Source organism: Jaculus jaculus, chromosome 18 (assembly GCF_020740685.1).
Source record: "Jaculus jaculus isolate mJacJac1 chromosome 18, mJacJac1.mat.Y.cur, whole genome shotgun sequence".
Lineage (NCBI taxonomy): Eukaryota > Metazoa > Chordata > Mammalia > Rodentia > Dipodidae > Jaculus > Jaculus jaculus.
Genome location: NC_059119.1, coordinates 25,466,138 through 25,488,604, shown reverse-complemented (window position 1 = coordinate 25,488,604; position 22,467 = coordinate 25,466,138). Strand labels below are relative to the sequence as shown.

The 22,467-nt window shown below is 42.5% G+C and overlaps 1 protein-coding gene across 2 annotated transcripts in view; it reads left to right on the top strand.

Annotated features, from left to right (window-relative positions):
* Grid1 (glutamate ionotropic receptor delta type subunit 1) overlaps positions 1-22,467 on the top strand; it is a 796,332-nt gene that overhangs the window by 662,156 nt on the left and 111,709 nt on the right. For both annotated transcript variants that reach the window (XM_004658009.3, XM_045137810.1), the window contains exons 9-12: positions 8,286-8,387; positions 9,874-10,071; positions 13,356-13,683; positions 15,256-15,394. In XM_004658009.3, the coding sequence (XP_004658066.1) occupies positions 8,286-8,387; positions 9,874-10,071; positions 13,356-13,683; positions 15,256-15,394 (767 nt within the window). The remainder of the gene's footprint in view (positions 1-8,285; positions 8,388-9,873; positions 10,072-13,355; positions 13,684-15,255; positions 15,395-22,467) is intronic.

Sequence of the window (22,467 nt, the reverse complement as noted above, 5' to 3'; positions counted from 1 at the left end):
TATATTTTCAAGAAAATGTTGGAAGTTATTTTATCAAATGAAGTCACCCAGACCAGACTCAGAAAGATAAAGACAGCATGTTTTCTCTCATTCGGATCCTATGTGTTAGTTAGTATACATACATATGTTAAGTGTAACAGGTGTAGGTCATGAAACTAGGAAAAGGACCTTACTGGAGGGAATGCGCTCTTGGTAGGGGAAGACAGGAAATAGAATACCGTTGACATGAAAGCACAATGGGGTGTTATTGTTACCTTTGCATGGCTTGGACAAAACACCTGATTAAAAGCAGCTACTGGGCAGGGGGGGGGGGGCTAAGTGTTTATTTTGACTTATAGTCTCAAGGGGAAGCTTCAGTGTGACAGGGTAAAGTCGGTAGAGCAGAGACTGGACAACACATCTTTCCAGAGCAACTGGCAGAAGGCAGCAAGAGTTATCTGAGTTCTGGCAAGAGAGAGCTGGCTGTAACAGCCCTAAGGCTACCTTAGTGACACCCCTCCTCCAACAAGGCTCCACCTACCTAATTACTACCAGCTGGGGACCAAGCCTTCCAAACACTGAGTCTATGGGGGATAGCTGATTCAAACCGCCATAGGGGACTAACTGGAGGGAGAAAGAGAACCAGTGGAAAGGAGGTAGAGGGGACAGGGAAGGGGCATAAGGAATTAGTATGAATAATAACAAAGGGTGCATGAATATGATATAATGAGACTTAATTACTTGATATGTTAATTAGAAAAAAATTAACAAAAATAAAGGAATAAGGCGTTAAAAAGCAATACAGTAAGCAAAGGAATATGCAAGAAAACAAATGTGCTTTTGTTGATTATCTGTCTTGTTGTTACAATCACATCAATGTTGTTTCACTTGCTTTGTGTATCTTAGGCAGCAGTGGAACCCCATTATTATTATTAATGTGCTAGAATGATTCTATTGCTGGCGCTATTAGTGTCAGTCAGTCCGTCCTTCCATCCCATTGAGCCCTTGGTGCCCTTGGCTTTGGGGTGGCAAAGGCCAAGGCTTAGCCATGTGCATTGCCTCCTCCATGATGAGCCATGGTCAGGGCAAATGCCATTGTTTCTAGCTTTTCTCTTTCTCCTCTCTAGTACCCCATGGTTAGTTTTCTTTTCTTAAATCCTTGTGAAAAGGTTTCCATGAAGTCCCCATATGTGATTTCTCTCCCTTCTAGTTTACTCTGTTTCTCACAGCTTTGCCCTCTGAAGAGTTAGGTTCTGGTCTTGGTTGAGACAGGAACTCTGAGTTTTGCACTGTCCTGTGGCACATCTGGGAGCTTCGGGAGTGGTTCACGCCCCTTGTTCAGCAGCTAAATTAAGTTGGTGCTGGCTGCCAACTGCAATTTGCATTCTCCAGTGCCTATCCCTAACAGCCCTGCTAATCCAGAATTTCTCAGATGAATTCTTGAATTGGTTGTTGCATTAGGAATCCTACCTACAAGTATCCACATTCTATCCTAGAGTGCCTACCTACCCTCTGCTTCTAAGGTGCCATGTTTTTCTCGAAACATGCTGTCCATACGTTTGTCTGAAGCTTAGGGATTGCAATGGATGGTTGGGAGTGTGGCTCTGTGCCAGAGGATGGGCTTAGAATCCTACCTCCCACAGCCCTTCTTCAAAAAAAGACAAAAAAAAAAAAAAAAAAAGAAAAGAAAAGAAAGAAAGAAAACAAACCTTGCACCACAGAGAAGGCTTAGTTATTAAGGTGCTTGCCTTCAAAGCTAAAAGACCTAGGTTCAATCCCCCAGAACCCTGACATAAGTCAGATGCACAAGGTGGCATTTGCATCTGGAGTTTGTTTGCAGTGGATGGAGGCCCTGGCACACCCATTTTCTCTTTCTCTCTGCCCCCACCCTTTCTCTGCCTATTTCTCTTTCTCTGCCTCTCAAAAAATAAACAAAGTAAAAATATTTTTCAATAACCCAGAGACTTGTAGTTAATTATCCTGACTAAGTGCTGGCTGAATGTTCAGTTCAAGCTGACTTCAGATAATGGGTTCATCTTCACCTTCTTTCCCTAATCCAAAGCTGCAATCCTTCGAAGCATATACTGTCCCCTTTGTTTTCCAAAGAAGTGGGCAAAGGAGTGAAAATAGCATATAATTTTAGGAAGTCCCCTTCTCTGATGCAATGATAAAGTAACACACTGAAGCCTCAAGGCCATCCCATTCAGATGATGGCAACCACAGGTTGACCAGGTTATAGCTCCCATGGGACCTAAGCTCTGGCAGTGCCTTCTGACAGATACGGTCATGAAATGAAACCCATCTAGTGCTCTGCCGTGAGAGGCCTCCCAGAAAAGCATCCCTTTCTACTATAACACAATATCACTTACCTGTTGTGTTGTTGGATATTATTGGGCATGAGGTTTGGGGTTAAGTAAAGCAAGTTTTCTCCCTTCCTTTTCTCTCTCTTCTTATCTTTCATTTTGTCTTTTCCACCTTGTGAATCAGACAGACTATATAACACTGTTCCCATTTAGTCTGTGAGCTGCGATCTAGTTGGTTTGCCCTTCCATTCCTATGAACAGAGAATGACACTTTAAGATACCTCTGCAGTGCAGTCACAGATCACAAAGTCCAGTCTTTCAAAGGAAGCTTGTCCCATTTAGGGTTAATAGCCCTACGTTTATTAAGGACAGGGCCACAAAGTTCTGAATGCTCACATCTTACAACTTCGGAGCACTAACATGAAGAATACCCCTAGTGAATCGGAAAATACATTCTTCTGAGACCAGTGACTTACGAAATTTATTCTCCATTTGGCTGGTCTCTTCAACAGTTGTTTGTCATAGTCAGATTTTGAACCCATATATCTCCTTTCAAGTAATGACTATGCTGTAACCCCGGCTCTATCCACATTTCTGGCCCAGGAAGAGTAGATTTTGGCAATGAATGAAAACCCATGGATCTTATCAACTAGAGGCAGTACTCGTTTTGTTTAACAGTGCTGGAAATTAGTTTTTCAGACACTGATCTTGATAGGTCAGCTGTCAAAAGTGGGTGTCTATGGCCATAAAAATCGCCGACCCCATAAAAAGAATTTCCCTCTGCAAAATCTAAGGGGAAGTCTGAGTAGATGTACTTTGGTACAAATGAAATGGTGTAGAGCAGTGTGACTAAGTGTCAGGACTTCAAGTAAAAGGCTTTCCTGGCTTCCCATTTATCGAGCCCATCAGCCTCATTTGATTCTTACCGACTGAGACCTTCTCCTCGATGTTCTGAACAGAGAGCACCAGACACCCTCAGGATGAAGGTGGGATGCATTCGGTCCCCGTGTCGGCTAGCTGCAAGGTTGGGAATATGTCACTGGAATCTTTCATTTGAGCTCTGTTTCTCTGTCCAATTCTGTATATGGAGTGTTCCAAGCAATGGTCTTGCTCAGAAATGATCAAAGCTCCTGTTCTGGATTTAAGATTTTTGGCAAGAGCATATAGATTTGTGGAAAAGGGCAGATTTTCCCAGCCCAGAGCTCTGGGCTCCAGGCTGATGGGAGAGAAGAATAAGCTGTCCTGCCCACCATGGAGGACCCCTAGCCCTGGAACACGGCTGCACTTTGATATGTCTGAAAGGCAGAACTTGACTTTCACTTTGAAGTAGTTCATCTTTCTTTGTTAGGGTATAGGATACCTAAAGGCCAAAGAGAAAAATCTGGTATTAAAGGATAAGAAAACAACAACAACAAAAAACTCTTTAAGTCCCAGGTATGTTGAGAACCAAAGGTAGGGATGATTGCCAATGTAGAGAACTTTCTTCCTCTTGTTTGAAATTTACTTGGATTTAAACATTCTTTGCTCATTAGAGTTGTCTGAATATTTTTTTTAATTTTTTAAAAATATTTTCAAGCAAAAAGAGAGAGAGAGAAAAGAAGAGAGACAGAGAGATAACGGGCACACCAAGGCCTCCAGCCACTGTAAATGAACTCCAGATGCAGGTGTCCCTTGTGCATCTTGCTTACATGGGTTCTGGGGAACTGAACCTGAGTCTTTTGGCTTCATAGACACATGCCTTAACCACCAAGCTATCTCTCCAGCCCCATGTCTGAATATTAATGGCAATGTTTGATTCCGTCCTGCTGTCTTACAAGGGAAAGAATTCTTGTTTTCATGGTCTGGGCCTCATCTGTGGCTCTTTTCCATCTCCTAATCCATTGGGTTTGTGGAAGTGTCCTGGAATGTGAGAGTGGTTTAACTACTGATATGGCTCCTTGAGGAGATGAGGAATTTCTCTAACTCCTTGCAGCAGGAACATGGATTTATTTGATTTTGTCTCTCAGAAGGGCCTTAACTTACTGACAGATAATTTCTCTGTTTCTTTGTCATTCAGTCCTCATCATAAAAAAGCATATGACAGGATTTTGGTTAATCACCTGTGCTATTCATTTTTATTCAAAGTTCCTTTCCTTCCCATTAAGGTTGTGAAAATCCTATTAAATGCAATACAAGCATAAAGATAGCAATAATTACTATACGTGATTCTTCCAGCGCTATACAATATATATGAGTGTTTATAATAACACTTTAATATATATCCTTCTATGTTTACCTTTTTTTCCGTAAACATAATTCAAGTTATATACTGCATAGTGTTTAAAATCTAGTTTGAGGTCTAGAGAGATGGCTTAGTGGTTAAGGAGCTTGCCTGTGAAGCCTAAGGACCGGTGTTGGATCTCTCTCCAGATCCTACATAAGCCAGATGCACAAAGGTGAGGCAAGTATAAGGTCGTGCATGCCCACTAGGTGGCGCAAGCATTTGGAGTTTGATTGTGCTGGCTGTAGCTCTGGCGTGCCAATTCTCTCTGGTAGGCGGGAAAGATATTTGTATCCCATTTTATGGATAAGAAAATAGTGTCTGAGTACTGCCATCTGTCTCAAGCACATGACGTCACGTGGGCTGTCTGATGTCGTTAAGGTCAGTGATAAAAGTCAAATTGAACATCTAAAATGCCCTTCTTCTCTGAATCTACATCAGTTCTAAAATTGATAGTGGAGAGCAAGTATGGTATCGTGGGCAAGGCTGGGACCCAGAGATAGAAAGGAGCGAGGCCAGCGGCAGCATATGGTCCCAGAGATCAGGACACCAAATGATGTTCCAAACTGCCTGTGCCTCGGAGACTTGGGCTGAGTAGAAAGCTTTGGAGGCCACTTCCATTTCAGCTTTGTATAAATCATTGAGACTGTGTGAACCACTCATTAGTTATGATGAATGTAATGTATTAATATATGATATATTGGTGGCTTAACATTAGGGAAAGCTGGGAATCAGGAATGCAGAAAAACCTTTGCACACTTTTGTAAATCTAAAGGATTCTACGGTGAAAGTATTTTTTTGTTTATTTTATTTATTTATTTGAGAGCAACAGAAAGAGGCAGAGAAGGGAGAGGGAGAGAGGGATGGAATGAATGGGCGCTTCAGGGTCTCTAGCCACTGAAAACAAACTCCAGACTCTCTTGTGCATCTGGCTAACGTGGGTCCTGGGGAGTCGAGCCTCAAACTGGGGTCCTTAGGCTTTACAGGCAAGTGCTTAACCACTAAGCCATCTCTCCAGGCCGAAAGTATTTTTTTTTAATGGGTCAGAGTTTACTAGACCCAAAAGAAGAGAAATACCATCCCAGGCAGAAGAAACTGGATACAAATATCCAGGGAAGCACGCTTGTGTGTGAGAAAAGGCAAGGATCTCATGGGGTTGGTGGGTATCATAGCTAGCAAAAGTGAGAGGGGCTGAGAGTAAGAGCAGGCTTGAAGTCAGGAAGGGCAATCTTCTTAGGTCAGACTTACAAGTAATCCTGTGTATTTTGTAAGAAATGAGAAATTGTTAGAACATTTTGATAAGTATCGTTGATGTTTAAGTTTGTTTTTATTTTAAAGGTGTGTGCCAGCGCACTGTGGAGTGCTTAGAGTGAGGATAGCGAGGTTGATGGTGTGGAGGGCAGGAGGAGACTGGCATTGTGGTCTGCAGCAGAGGTGACGCTGCCTGGAGCCAGACAGAAGTGCCTAGAAGCAGAGCATGTTGTGGAGAAACTTCAAGTCAGAGCTCTTCTTTGAGCTGATATGAAACCCCAGCAGCACTGGGCTTCATCCCATGTTTCATCCTGACTTTACCCGCCATTCCCATGCCCAAGCATGGTCCCCGGTATAAATCTAGGTAAAGCCTGGCTCATCCAGGCCAAGATAGCAAAGAGTTGACTTCCCTTCACAGTGCCAGAGCAGTTTGGCAGCAGATGTAAGAATCCTGTTCCAACACACTACAGAATGTTTGCTGTCTAGAGTTGATATGTCATTGTCTAGATTGCCTCCATCTTGACTCTTTGAGTCGCTGGTGGTCATGTTGGGGGCTTTATAATTTCATATACTCAAGGGGAGTATGGAACACAAATCAGGGATTAACAGCTTTAATTCCCACTAAGCAGGTATGGGAATGTGGATACAGCTGGTATAATGTACACACATTCCTGCCCACTGCATCCACTTCCAGTATCGGACTTACGTGGGACTTGGGGCGTCTAACATGAGTCCTTAGGCTTCGCAGGCAAGTGCCTTAACCATTAAGTCATCTCTCCAGCCCCTCCTTTCCTCTTTGACGAGCATTTTAATCCAGCTTCAGTGCTTCTAATTCCCAGCGCTGTTTCTTGAATCTCAATGATGCCATTTACATCTTTGATGCCTCTGATTAGAATTCTGGGTAGATTTCAGCTTTCTCTTTCCTGCAGTGCCCCCTTTGACTAACTAGCAGTGGTTGTGGGGCTTTTCAGAGGACATGGCCAGGCACTGAATTAAATTATTCACTCCTCACCGCCAAGCAGCTTATTATATAGGGTAGCGTGGGACTTAGTAGGCTTTGTGTCCAAAGTGGCAATAAGAGACCCCAGATTCTTTTAAGCTACATCTAAGACTCCATGCCTCATTCCAGTGGTTTTGCTTAAGGCTTCAGAACTGCAGCGTGTCTCAAGTGAGAGGATCCACAGCTTCTAGGACCGTGGCTTATTGGGGTCCAGTGTGCAGGTCCTGGCATGGGTGTCAGGGCCCGTGGGAAATGGTCACAGAGCGGTACATTCTTCTGCTTGGGTTAAACACACCCACACGGCCCGATACAGGAGCAGCCTCGCAATGGCAGCATCAATCAGGAGCTTGTTAGACACGAATAATCTGAGGCCCCAGGATCTGAAAGTTCACGCAAAATCCCTAGGTGATTTATGGAGGTACCATTGTTTGAGAATTCCCACTTTAATCCACAGCAGTGGTTCACCATCCCGGCTGTACGTCTGAATCATGGAGGGAGCTGAAATATCCGTGTCTAGTCCACTGCAAACCAACTAAATCAGACTCTCGGGAGGTGGAGCAAGGTTTCAGTATGTTCGAAAAGACCTCTGAGATATCCTGATGTGCAGCCAAGCTAGAAGCCCAGGGACCCAAAGAGCTAGCAGGACCACTCCAGAAGTATCAACGCTCGCATGACCAAAACCTGAGGCTCTGATTTAGTTGGCTTGAGCTGGGTCTAGTGTCTATACGTTTTAGTAGCTCCTCAGTTAATAATTAAGAAGCACTGGTAACATGAAGGCTTGGTCATTTTGTCAAATCCTTTTAAAGGATGAAAGGAGGAATATCACTTTGAAGAATACCTGCCTCCTCTGTTGTTTCTGAGTCAAGATAGGGTCCTCCTGCATCACCTGATGATGCCCAGAGGAGATGTATTTGTCTGTTGGACACAGCCTATAGCTTCATAATGATACAGTAGATACAGAGCATATGTGTTTAACTCTCAGTTTCCACCTCATATCAGAGAAAGTTCTGGTGTTGGGACAGGGTGCTTTTGGTCCTGGGTGCAAGTAGGTGCCAGGGGACAAGACAAGAATGCACATTTCATTCTGCGCTTGGGAGTAGCAATGGCCAGAGATAAGGGCCCTATGGCCTAGGAAAGCCAAAGGTGTAATTAGAGAAGAGGACACTGTGGAAGGAGCAATGGCATGGCCTCCATGGAAGAGCAGAATAAAATGGGACATGAACATTCATTCTAGAGAAACGTTCTTATCTGGTTTCCTTCTAGGGATGTGTGAGATCGCAGAGTTCCAGGTAAGTTGATGGAGGAAGTGGACTTTTCTGTCTTGTTATACCTCTCTTATCTACAGTTTTGAGATAGCACTGGATCTTTCAATTAAAGCCCACACAGCCACTCTCTGCCCACTTCCCTGATTCAGGATCCTGGTCTAGGAGGAGCTCCTAAGGCATGCATGGGTACCACTTCCATCCCTCACATCCCGTTTTTTCTTCCACAGCTTGCGACATGGGACTCAGAGAAGGGCTTGAATGGCAGCCTGCAGGAGAGGCCCATGGGCAGCCGCCTCCAAGGACTGACTCTCAAAGTGGTGACTGTCTTGGTAGGATCCTGGGGATGTCGTGGGAGCTTCACCATCCAGGCTTCTAAGTCAGAGGTTTCTCTCTGGCTAATGTGGGATTAAAGAGGATGTCAAAGGGGTTATTTGAGTTCTTGGGAGGCCTTTCATCCATTCAAATTGTGTTATTAATTAAGGGGAGAGTGAAGATAGAGATTATCTGTGAAACCCCTGGGTGCATTTGAGGACCACTTCTGCCACCTGTGCTGGGTTCCCAAGGACACTCGGCCATTCAATTGGGCCTTGACTTACTGCTGCTCCTTGGGGCTTGGAGGCACTAGGATTGGCAGCTTGGGTTTCCAAAGAAATGCTAGCAGGATGACATTATCCTAGCAGAGGATTGCTGATGGTCACATATGATATGAAGTTTACTGTGAAGGCCATTAATTAGTTGAATATTTCTGAATAGTTTTCCTCATATCATTGACTTTCATTCAGTGAGACACCTTAGGTACATATTCCTTTTCTTTTCTTTTTTTTCTTTTTTTTGCTCCTTAAGAACTTTTTTTTTTTTTTTTCAATTGGCCAGATATAGTGAAAATGTTTCCCTCCATTCCAGGGATATGGAAACATTTACCTAAAGTATTTCTGCATTTACATATATGTATGCCACAAATAATCCTTATAACCTAGTTACTTAGGAAAATTAATTTAATGAGATACATTTATTGAGGCTCTGTGCCAAAAGCCTCTTCATAGTTAGTTTCACACAAGAAGGGACAATGGGGATGGCTGAGAGGTTTTTCTAGTTGGCCACTTGGCCCACAGGGCAAAGCACACAACCTGTATTCACCTAGCATGGCTGTGGATTTAGCATCCATGTGCTTAATTAATCTGTCCTTTGACTTATGAAGTGACCTTGGTCTATTAATCGGCTCTTCCTTTCTAGTACGACTTGATAGATATAAAGCTGTCTTCACTCAGCCTGACATCAACATAGCTTTATTGCCATGTGTTATCCTGGACGAGAAGGTCATATTTCTTGTATGGTTCCCATAGATGCAGAGCATTTCCTGAGGACAGGCTCATGGTTCAGTGTGAATGTTGCAAATGACGTTAAGAAAACACACCATGTTACTTAAGGGTCTAGGAGTTAGGGCAGAGGTTGGGGAAGACATATATACGTCAATTAAATCTCCACTTTCCCATGTAGCCCTAGTGATTCTGAGGTTTCTTCTGTCCCTTGATTACCTATAAAGTGCTTTTCAAAAAGGGTGGAGGAATTCAGCTTCGAGGTAGAAGTTGGCTAAATGCTAACATCCTATTATTATTGCTGTTGTTAATACTGTTAAAGTTAAGGATGGAATTGAGCCTTATGTGCATTCATCTTGGGCTCTACCACCAAGCCATTCTCCCTGCCTCAATATTCTCAAGTCATGATTCATCAGAACTGTCTTTCCAGCAATGGCCTGGAAGTATTTGTCAGTGAACTTGTTGCTGAGTTGAAGAACATTCCTTCTGTTGTCCCCAGGAAGAACCTTTCGTGATGGTGGCGGAGAACATCCTTGGACAGCCCAAGCGTTACAAAGGGTTTTCCATAGATGTGCTAGATGCACTGGCCAAGGCTCTGGGCTTCAAGTATGAGATTTACCAGGCCCCTGACGGCAGGTACGGTCACCAGCTGCAGAACACCTCCTGGAACGGAATGATCGGGGAGCTCATCAGTAAGGTAGGTCCCACGATCGGGGCCACAAGGAGGGTATAGGCTGCTGTCTCTGGGAGGTACCTGAACTTGGCCCTCGGGGTAGCTGAACTGACCACAGTTAGCACCCTCCACCCTTCGAAGCCCTCTTTTTCTCCTTGCTTTTCCTGCTATGCCAGTTTCTCTTATCTTCTCACACTCTGACCTTCTGCCTTTATTTTCCTTGCCCATTGCTGTCTCTCTGCAATACACACTTCAGTAAATCATCTTTACACTAAGGTTGAACTAGGAAATTTATCCCAGTCCCTGGGGTTCTACCGAGTGCTTATTCTCCTATAGACTACAAGAGCAGCGTGTACTCAAGCAGGTGTAAGTGGCCCATGCTAATGAACGTGTGCATTGTCCGCACTGCTGTGTCAGCAATGCAGTTCTTAAGCTCCTTGCATGCCTCTCACATGTTACCCTCCCAGGAGAACACATCCCCACTGAAACTCATGGCATGAAGACAATTCACCATATGCCCATTCTTGCCGCTGTCACCTCACAACATCCGGGTCATTTACCCACAGTTATTTACAGCGGTGACCCCCTCTCTAATATCACTGCTTCCACCAACCTTTTCAATTTCTGACGTTGCTATGGAAGAGCCTAGACTCCCAGGGCTTGGAGCCCTCTCCTCCCGTGAGCATTGCTGTGTGGCTCCAGTGTCCACAGCATTGCATGCCAGCCACTGTCTGACTCCGTGACCACAAGCTATCCTTCTGCCTGTTTGGGGGCTTTATTTCTGAAGCATGGGTGGCTTTGCTTTCTAGATCTGCGGAGGTAGATGCTAGGCCCATTACTTTTCCAATTTTCCTTCATCTCTTCTATGAAAACAACTTTATTGCCATAGAATTTCAACGCTATAAAATTTACCATTTTAGATGTTCACTTGAATGATGTTTGGTTAATGCCCCAAGTGATGCAGCCATTGCCATAGTCTAGCTTGAGAGCACTGTCATTACTCCTGTGTGCAGCCACTCCTTTCTGTTGACAGCCAATGGCATTCTCACCTCCAGCCCAGGCAAACCTTTACCTACTTGCTTTCTCTATAGAGTTCTGTACAGGGGACGTTTCATGTAAGCGGAGGTCCATGCATGAGCCTTGGTGTCTGCCTCTTTCCCCCTTGACTTAAGTATTTGGGGTACATCCCTCTTGGATATTTCTGTACCCTTCTGATTCTGCAGACTTCCCTATCATGCATGTCCTGTGGTTGACCACACAAATCCCGTTATACTTCATTCCATGGGATTTCCTGTGTCCTAGATTTCCTTGTTACATACAAATCCTAAATAGATTCTATCATCTACGCTCTGCATCCAGGTTTCTCCATGTAAGTTAGAAAAGCCTATGCCAAGTCGGTACAGAGTAAGGTCTCATTAGGTATGGTCTCCATCCTTGGCCAGACCTCCAGTACATACAGCTCAAATCCCTTCAACTTGTGCTTTGTTGCAAACCATGATTATATCCCTCAGATATGGTCACAAAATGTACCCTTCTCCTCCAGCTACCTAAATACCTTCTGTCCTCAATTAAGTCAGGAAAATAAATCAAGGTGTTTGGATATGACGTTCTCGTTATGACATGCACACACATGGGTACCTGTTATCCCCTGTATTTCACTCAAGTTGCCATCTGTACATGTGTGACACAGGTTGACTCCATTGTGCCTCTCACACATCTTTCTTCATAAGTTAAGACTCCTTTCTCCTATGCTGTTAACTTACTCTGTTCCAGCCAAGCATCTTCTACAGCTTTTAAATATGGGTCAAGCTTTTCTGGTTCTCAAAGAGGACCCTGGATCTTTGGTTCCTGGGAAGAGAGAGAGAGAACAAGACATGCTCTGACATAGGCCCCTCCACCATTATTTCTTTTTTACCCTGTTGTTGGATTTCAGTTTGGGACTTTAGCCCTCCAGCTCACACATTAAACCCTATGCAGTTCTATCTGAATTCCCCTCAGTTGAGCATATAGGGTGGATCTGAGGTTATAATTGCTCATTCTGAGACACACCTGATTCTTCTGATGACTCACACTTGGAGGCCCAAGAGCCAAGCTGTTGGCTGCCTTTCAGTACTTTTATAGTCAAAGGGGGGGCTGTAGACTCCATTGTTCACTGCTGTTCACTAATCGAGGATGGGGCTTGTAATCCCCACTACAATGGGCAGCTTCTTCCTCATCCTGGTTCCATCTTATCGTGGTCTGTCTGCCTTTACATTGAATCCTGTTGGAAAGAGAAATGTTGGAATATAATTTTCAGGTCACATATGACATGTTCAGAGAGACTCCCTGCTCACATTGCTATTCCTCCTTATATAGGAGGACTTAGCCCTTCACATCTTCAGGCTTTGAGTTAAGGGTAGTAGAAGAAAGAAATAAGTCACTGACCGTTCTATTAGGAGGATTTGCATATAAAACAAGAGACTGGTATGTTAATGAGACTCTGTAGTTGTACGACTCACCATATAACTTCTGAAGTATTTTGAAAGAGTGAGTGGTAAGTGTGGGTTAATAGAACTTGCCGAGGCTTGATGGGGATGTGGCAGAGGTGTGGGGGAAGCAACTGTGGCCTTGATGTAGAAGGAAGGCACAGATGAGCCAAGAAGGTGGAGGTGTCTTGGTGGGAGGTCAGAGGCAAAGGAACCTTCTTAGTAAAACTTCTTCCCAGTAGTAGGTTTCACAACTGTTCACGTGTGACTGGAATACAGGCAAAACAAGGGAGATAACGTTTGCTAAGTGGAACTATCAAATTGTGAAAACCAACTGCAGTTCCTAGAATAGTAAAGTCACATTCCTAGACATTTTAAAATATATTTTTGTATTATTTATTTATTTATTTGAGAGGGAGAGAGAAAGAGGAAGAGAGTAAAAGACAGATAGAGAATGGGTGCACCAGGGCCTCAGCCACTGCCAAAGAACTCCAGGCACATGTGCCACCTTGTGCATCTGTCTTACTTGGGTCCTGTGGAGTTAAGCCTGGGTCCTTCGGTTTTGCAGGCAAGTGTCTTAACTGCTCATCCATCTCTCCAGCCCTGGTAGACATAATTATCCAGAAATTTTGAGGAGCTTTTAGGTATGAGAAGAGAAGTTTCTAAGACGAGAGAAATAATAGGTATGGTGTTGGATTCCCCCCCACACACACTTATATTTTCTGAAGTCCCAGAGGATCAGCTGTCAAATCCATCACCTCTGAGCAGAACTGCTCAGTGGGCAGAGGGTGGATCTCCACCTAGGTGGAGAAACAGGAAGCTGACATTGCCCTTGCCTTACAGAGAGCAGACTTGGCAATCTCCGCCATCACCATCACCCCAGAGAGGGAGAGCGTTGTGGACTTCAGCAAGCGGTACATGGACTACTCGGTGGGCATTCTCATCAAGAAGCCCGAGGAAAAAATCAGCATTTTCTCCCTCTTTGCCCCGTTCGACTTCGCGGTGTGGGCCTGCATCGCGGCGGCCGTCCCCGTGGTCGGCGTGCTCATCTTTGTGTTGAACCGGATCCAGGCGGTGAGGGCTCAGAGCGCCGCCCAGCCACGGCCCTCCTCCGCTTCCGCCACCTTGCACAGTGCCATCTGGATCGTCTACGGAGCCTTCGTCCAGCAAGGTACCTTCCCAGTGTCCTGATGCTTGAATAGACCCCGGGGCACTTGGAGGAATCTCTCCTCTGGCAGAGTTCTCAGAGGCCTTCCCTACAAGGCATTTTCAAATGCAGTTCTATGATAATCTTTAGGACAGTTGTTGGTATCAGGCTCAACTTGGTTTCTTTCAGCAATATCAGACAGCAATTAAGTGAAATGGCAACGAGGAGCTTGGCTTCCAATGCTGACTCCCCACTTCAGATAAAATTAACGGGAGATCTTTGCATTCACCAGACCTTCCACCATGGATTGATTGCCATGCGCATGAGGTTGTCAAGTGAAACGCCAAAGCTTGCTTAACTCTGCAGCCTTAGTGGGGAAAAAATGAACCGCAGTTGCGCTGCAGTCACATAGGCAGCGTTCCAGTGATTCTTGGGATCCAAAGTCTGCTGGTTCTAAGAGGTCTCCTTCTCAGAACATTCCCATGCACTGGCGAGTTGCAGGATTCTGCAGTTTGGGCTGGAAATGATTAAATTGTCAAGTTCTTTTTAAGTGAACATTGTAAGTTTCTTTCTTTTTTAGAGAGAGAGAGAAAGAGAGAGAGAGAGAACTGGCATGCCAGTGGCCTCAGCCCCTGCAGCCAAACTCCAGACGCTTGTGCCATCTAGAGGGCATGTGAGACCTTGCACTTGCCTCGCCTTTGTGCATCTGGCTAACGTGGGATCTGGAGAGGACAACGTGGGTCCTTAGGTTTCACAGGCAAGCGCCTTAACCGCTAGCCCACATCTCCAGCCCTAACTTGCCAAGTTCTCAATGCCCTATGTGCATCCCGGCCAAAGCTTAGCAAGGGTATATAAGGGAAATAGTGAGAGAGAAGCTTTCCTCTGCTACCACCTAAGGGACCAAAGAGAAATAATAATTGGCCTCAAAGAAGCATTTTCTCACTGAAAGTTACACTCTGTGATTTCTAAAAATCCTGGGGAAAAAATCATCCAGTGAGGGCTGAATATTAATAGAAGTAACATGGTATATCTCATTTCTGTGGGTCAAAGGAAAGCTGAGAAGGCCTCCAGGCAGGAAGTAATTCTGTATTTACAGAATTCCTGTCTACTTCATGTGAATTTGAAATTGCTAGACGTACATACCCTGTAGCCCAGGGAGCTCTTCCACTATGAGGCCAAATCTTCGAGCTGGAAGATTTTGGTGTGATCCTGATATTGAGACAAAGTTCAATTTTAACTTTTTCTGTCTTTTGTGATCTTCTGACCTTGTCCAGTACTGATAGCTTTAAGGACTTTTCCTAAAAATAAATAAATAACTAAGCCGCGCGTGGTGGCGCACGCCTTTAATCCCAGCATTTGGGAGGCAGAGGTAGGAGGGTTGCTGTGAGTTTGAGGCCAGGCTAAGACTACAGTGTGAGATCTGGGTCAGCCTGGGCTAAAGTGAGACCCTATTAAAAAAAAAAATACAGCCCAAGGATGGTCATTCTCCAGCTCCCCAGTGCATCTGCAATGACAAGTCTGTCCAAAGGACAGAATCTTCCCAGTGACAAGAATGAGTGGCAGGCATGGGTCAACCCCTCTGTCTGTCTCCCACAGGTGGCGAGTCTTCTGTGAACTCGGTGGCCATGCGCATTGTGATGGGCAGCTGGTGGCTCTTCACCCTCATTGTGTGCTCCTCCTACACAGCCAACCTTGCTGCCTTCCTTACGGTATCCAGGATGGACAATCCCATAAGGTAAGCTCGTTTTCCTTCTGAATTTTGCAGCCTCGGCTCTGAAAGGCTTCAAACCATGATTGGACGGTGGCCCCATGACCCTGTTAAAGGTGGGCCAACGTCATGGAGAGAATCCCAGGCAGAGATAAACTCACATATCCAACTGGATAATGAGGATGCCTAGGATGTGAGAAGAGCTGCTATCATGTATTGTATTTCATGCGCAATTACATAAATATACAAGCTAATGAAATCATATTAATTGGAACCTGTAAATACTGCTTATAAAGCTAGTAAATCAAAACACTGAAATTAAATTTCCTCAGATATTTAAACCTGGATTCCAAATTCTATCAACATTTACCTAAAATTAATTAAAATCCCATGTCTTAATATATTTTCAAACCTTCAAACATCTTAAAATTGTTTTGTACAGGCATGCTAAGCATTGCAAGGATTGGAGCGCTTTTTCTGTTTATTTTTATTTTTATTTTTTTTTTTTGAGGTGGGGTTTTACTCTAGCTCAGAATGACCTGGTATTCACTATGGAGTCTCAGGGTAGCCTCGAACTAACCACAATCCTCCTACCTCTGCCTCCCGAGTGCTGGGATTAAAGGCGTGCACCACCACGCCAGGCTGGAACATTTTCTTTTACTTACGTTTATAAAGGTGTAGCATTTTAAATATCAAGTACTTTTTCACTTTTGTAAAATGTATAATCATGGAATAAAATAATGAGTTCAATGTAGCGAGACAACTCCGGACATTCTCTTTATTTTATAATCAGATTCCCAAACAAGGGCAAATTGCCAAGGAACTTGAGTCCCATGAGTGTGGACTGCATATGTAGTTCTTGAAGTGGTCATGAGCATAGATCATTGTCACACTTAGTTGGAAACAATATTGGCTTCAATATTGAGCTCTGCTTGTGGAATTTTTGCTTGAATAACTTCTCCTTTAATCCATCACACTCACCACCATCCTATTGGTTCTTCTGATCCACAGATATATTAAGCCATCCATATTCAACCTGCTTGAATGGCTCCCCACTGCCTGGTTAAGGGTTCAAAGTCCTTGATTAGGGTTCAAAATTCAATATGGTATTGCCTCGTATCTTTATGAAATTGACATTTTTATCGAAATAGCTATAGATTCACATGCAGTTGTAAGCAATAACACAGAAAGGTCTCCTAGGATCAACCTAGTTTTCCCCAGTGAAATATTTTGCAAAACTGCAGTATTAGATTACAATCAGAGTATTGACACTGATACAATTGGCAGGGTTTATTCACATTCCGCATCAAATCTGTTACATAAATAGTGCTTTTTGACATGGCTTTTCCAGTCAGCGTAATTCCTTGGAGATTCATCCAGGTTGTGGTATGTATTCATAGTTCATTGAATTTAACAGACTAGTGTAGTCCATGTACCACAGCTTGTTTAACCATCCACCCATTGAAGGACATTTGGGTTGCTTCCAGTTCTTGGCAATTATAAATAAAGCTACTATGTGCATAGCTTTTTCCGTGAACATAAGGTTTCATTTACATGTGATCAATACACAAGAACACAGTTGCTAGGCTGAATAGCAACTGCATGAATTTTGTAAGAAACTGTGCTAGTATTTGGTCTCTAGTTTTAGTAGTAGTATTGTCTCTAGTTTTCATTTGATCATTCTGATATGTATAGAGTGATATCTCATTGTGGTTTTAATTTATATATCCTTAAGATTTAACACTTCTAATATGCCTGTGTGTTTGTATCCTCTTCATTAAGATGTCTGGATGGGGCTGGAGAGATGACTCAGCAGTTAAGGCACTTGCTTGCAAAACCTAATGATCTGGGTTTAATTCTCTAGTACCCACTGAAAGCCAGATGCACAAAATGGTACATGCATCTGGAGTTTGTTTGCAGTGGCTAGACACCCTGGTACACTCATTCATTCTCTCTCTCTTTGTTTGCAAATAAATACATTATTTTTAAAAATACTTGGGTATATTTTTCCCATTTTTTAATTGGACAGTGATGATCACCATTGATTTTTTTAAATGTTATGTAATTTAGATAATAGCTCTTTGTCTGATAATGTGGCTTGCAAATATTTTATCCCACTCTGCATTGTCTTTTCAATCTCTTAACAAGATATTTCACAACAAAAAGTTTCATTTTTTTTGAGGCGTGGCCTTATATATCCCAGGCTGGCTTTGAATTGGCTATGCATTGAAGAATTAACTTGAACTTCTGATTTTCCTGCCTCTACCACCTGCGTTCTGGGATTATAAGCATCTACCACGATACAACCAATTTATGTGGCACTAGTGATCATACACAGGGCTTCATGCATACTAAGCTAGCATTCTACTCACTGAGCTACATCCCTAGCCCTTAAGTTTGCAGCTTGATAAGGCCCAATTTAGAAATGGACAGGTTCCTGTATGTTTTTGTGCCAAGTCTTTGCCTGGCCTGAGAGTCTGAATATTTTCTCTTGTTTTTGTTTCTTCTGAAACTTTCATAGTTTTATATTTTTAATTTTGGCTTGTAATCAATTTGAAATTATTTTTTTAAAAATATTTTTATTTATTTATTTGAGAGCGACAGACACAGAGAGAAAGACAGGTAGAGGGAGAGAGAGAGAATGGGCGCGCCAAGGCTTCCAGCCTCTGCAAGTGAACTCCAGACGCGTGTGCCCCCTTGTGCATCTGGCTAACGTGGGACGTGGGGAACCGAGCCTCGAACCAGGGTCCTTAGGCTTCACAGGCAAGCACCCAACCGCTACGCCATCTCTCCAGCCCTGAAATTAATTTTTTATATCAGACTTAAGGTATAGGTTGAAGTATTCCTTTATTCTCCATGATTAAATTCTGTACGCACATTCCCAGTCCACAGTATTTGGCAATCTCCTTTCTACTCTGTGACTCTATGAATTTGGCATTTTCGAATTCAACATATAGGTGATATCATGTAGCATTTGTTTCTCTGTTCCCGTTTTTATTTTTTAAATTTTTTTTTAGTTACTTTAAGAGAGAAACAGAAAGACATGGGGGAGAGACTGACTATGTGTGTAATAAGGCCTCCGGCCACTGCAAATAAACTATAGATACATGTACCCCTTAGTGCATCTGGCTTTATGTGGGTACTTGGGAATCAAAACCAGGCCATCAGGCTTTGCAAGCAAGTCCTTTAACCACTGAGCCATCTCTCCAGCCTCTGCCTTTAGACTTGAAATAATGGCATCAATGTTCATTCATGATTTTACAAATGTCAGTTTCCTTTATAAAAACCAAATTAGCATCCCTGCTCGCTTCATCTATCATCTATACCACATTTTCTTTATCTGTTCTTCCATAGATAGAAATTTTGTTTTGTTTTCTCGTGGTTGATTAGGTCAATCCCTTACCTTGGCCATTGCGAATAGTGCTGTAATGAACATGGAAGTAGAGGTTTCTTTTCAAGAGATTGACTTCATTTTTCTTTACATATTAACCAAGAAGTTGGGTTCCTAGATCATATAGAAGTTCTATATGTAGTTTGTGAGGAATCTCTGAAGTCCTTTCCATAATGCATAGGGTAATTAACATTTTCAAAAACAGTGTAAACTTGTCCCTTTTATGCATCCTAAATATAATAGCCATTGTAATAGGAGTAAGATACCACTGTGGTTTTGACTCGTGATGATCTGACCACTAGAACATTTTATTACACACTTACTGTCAGTTTGTATGTTTTGAGAAACATCTATTCAGACCTTTCACTAATTTTTTTTTTTTTTTTTTTTGAGCCAGTCTCGCTATTTAGCCAAAGCTGGCTTCACTTTCACCATCTTTCTCCCTTAGGTATGTGCCACCCTGCCCAGTTCCTTGCCACCTTTAAATCAAGTTGTTTTTTCTTATTTTCTTGTTGTTGAGTTGTGAGTGGCTTGTATGTTTTGAATTTTAGCACATAATCATGTTTATGGTTTTCAAATATATTCTACCATTCCAAAGCATGTTTGTTTATTGGGTAGAAGTTTGTTTTTTTTTTTTTTTTTTTTCTGTTGAAGATTTTTAGTTGCAGTTGAAATTGTCTATTTGCTGTGTTTTTCTGTATTCTTGTGTTAACAACAGCAACAGTAAAATAATAATCGTTGTCCAGAGCAACATCAAAAAGCTTTTCCCCAGTTTTCTTTAGGAAGTGTTAGCTTCATAGCTTATGGTTAAGTCTTGAATTCATTTTGAATTAAGTTTTATATATGATTTGAGGGGTTGTACATCCTCTGCATGTGAAATATCCAATTTTCCCAGTGCCATTTGTTGGAGAGTATGTGTCCCTGTCACCCCCCCCCCCCCCCCGCACTGTGTACTCTTGGCAGCCTCCTCAGAGATCAGTTCACTGTGAATGCACAGGTTTGTTTCTAGGCTCTCTCTTCTCTTCCATTATCTGTCTCTGTGTCTGTCTTATCCAGTGCTATGGTATTAGGTTTACTAAAGCTTTGTAGGATATGTTGACATCAAGTAATAATGACACTGCTATCTTTGTTTTAGCTGCCGAAGATTGCTTCAGCTGTTCAGTAGTCATTCCTTGTTCTATGGGAAATTTAGGCTATGTCTGTGAAAATTTTGTTAGGAGTTGCACTTACTGTATATAGTTTACTTTAGGTAGTAGTGTTATTTTATTTTTATTGTTTTTTTAAGGTAGGTATTACAGTCAGGTTCTCATTGCTGTTAGAAATCACCCAACTAAGAGAAGCTTGTGGGGAAAAAGAGATTTATTTTGGCTTACAGGCTCCAGGGGGAAGCTCCATGATGGCAGGGAAAATGGCATGAGCAGAGGGTGGACATCACCTCCTGGCCAACATAAGGTGGCCATGACAACAGGAGAGTGTGCCAAACATTGGCTTGGGGAAACTGGCTATAATACCCGAAAGTCTACTCCCAACAATACACTGCCTCCAGGAGGTGTTAATTCCCAAATATACATCATCTGGGAACCTAGAATTCAGAACACCTATGTTTATGGGGGTCACCTGAATCAAACCACCACATTTCACCCCTGACCCCCATAAACTGATAACCGTACATGATATAAAATGCAATGCATTCATCCAACTTTAAAAGTCCCCATAGTTTTTATCAATTCCAATGATGCCCATTCATCCCTGTAGTCCAAGATCTTTTAACTGAGCCATAATACCAAAAAATGACCTAAAAAAACCCATAATGGCACAGAATGCATTACAAATTACATTCACTGCAAAAGATGGCATTGGGCATAGCAAAGAAATGCTCAAGCAATACATGATTTAAACAGGGCAAACACCAAACTCTTTAGCTCCAAGTACAACTGTACCAGTGACAAGTCTGCAAGCCTGATAATTCTAACAGCAACAAGTCTCTCGAGTTTCAATTCCGCCCCTTCAGCTAGGCTACTCACAGTCCTGAAAAACTTCATCAGGGCTGAAAGTTTTTCTTAGCAGCCATCTCATGGTCCCAGCATCTCCATGCAGGCATCCAGCAGCCCTGCTTCACACTGCCCATGGCCATTCCCAAAACACAAGACCGTGTTGCAAACTCTCTTTCCTGCATTTCTGGTTTTACATGGGCACTGAGGAATTAAACCAGGGACATTAGGGTTTATAGGCAAGCTCTTTAACCACTAAGCCAAGTCTTCAGCCACATATTTTATAGTTTTCATGGCATATCTCCTTTACTTCCTTTGCTAAGTTTATATTTTATGATTGGGATGTTTTTCTTAATTTATTTTTCATGTTCATTGTTAGTGTATAGCAGTACTCCAGATTTTATGTTAATTTTGAATCCTGAAAATATATTGTTTCTGATATTTACTTGATAATAGAAGATTGTTTCATCTGTAATCAGAAGCATTTCTACTTTATATTCTCTAATTTTAAATGTCTTTTATTTATTTTGCATTCTGGTTCTTTGGCTAGGATTTTCAGTGCACTGAGTATATGTGGCAAGACTGAGTGTCCTTGTTTTGTTTTATTCCTGATCTCTCGAGCTTTCATCTTTTCCCCAGTAAGAGTGATTGTAGCTGTGGGACTTGTAGGTAGCCTTCAGTTACACTTGTTTTTTTTTTTTTTTTTTTTTTTAAAAAACTATGTTTATTTATTTATTTATTTGACAGAGAAAGGGAGAAAGTGAAAATGGGTGCATCAGGGCCTCCAGCCACTGCAAAGGAACTCCAGATGTGTGTGCCCCTTTTGCATCTGTCTAACGTGGGTCCTGGGGAATCAAACCTGGGTTCCTTGGCTTTGTAGGCAAACGCCTTAACCACTATACCATCCTTCCAGCCCAGTTATGCTGATTTTTGTTTCTAATTTCATGAGATCATTTTATTATGAATGGATCTTGGGTTTTATCAGCTATTTTTATGGCATCTGCTGAGGTGGATATGTAATCTTTATTCTTTGTTATATTAGTGTAGTGTGTCACAATCATTGGTGTGTCTGTATTTGACTATTCTCACATCCTTCCTGTATCTTCCCAATAAGGTCCACTTGGTTCTGGAGTGTGATTGTCTTAATGCATTGCTTTTACTTTGCTTGTATTTCATTGAGGCTTTGTGTATCTGTGTTAGTTGGGAATATAAAACTGTCATTTTCTTTTCTTGCATTATTGCTGTTTGGCTTTGGTACCATGGTAATGGTAGCTTCATAAAGTGAGTTTGGAAGTATTCCATCCACTTTAATATTTTAGAAGAGTTTGAGGATTTGCATTAATTTCTGTCTAATTATTTGTGTACTTTACCAGTGAAGCGCTCGGCTTTTCTTCATTAGAAGGATTTTGTTTATTGTTTCCATCCCCTTACTGTTCAGAATTTCTGTTTCTTATCTTGGCAGGTTGCATGCCTTTTAGGAATTTATCCCTTTCCTTCTAGGCTATCCAGTTAGTTGGTGTGTAATTGTTCATAGTGTTTTGAGATCTTTATATTTCTGTGGTAACAGTTGTCTTCATTTTCATTTATATATGTATATTTTTTTTTGTTTATTTTGAGGTAGGGTCTCCCTCTAGCTCAGGATGGAGAATTCCAGACCTGGAATTCACTACGTGGTCTCAGTGTGGCTTTGAACTCACAGCAATCCTCTTACTTTACTC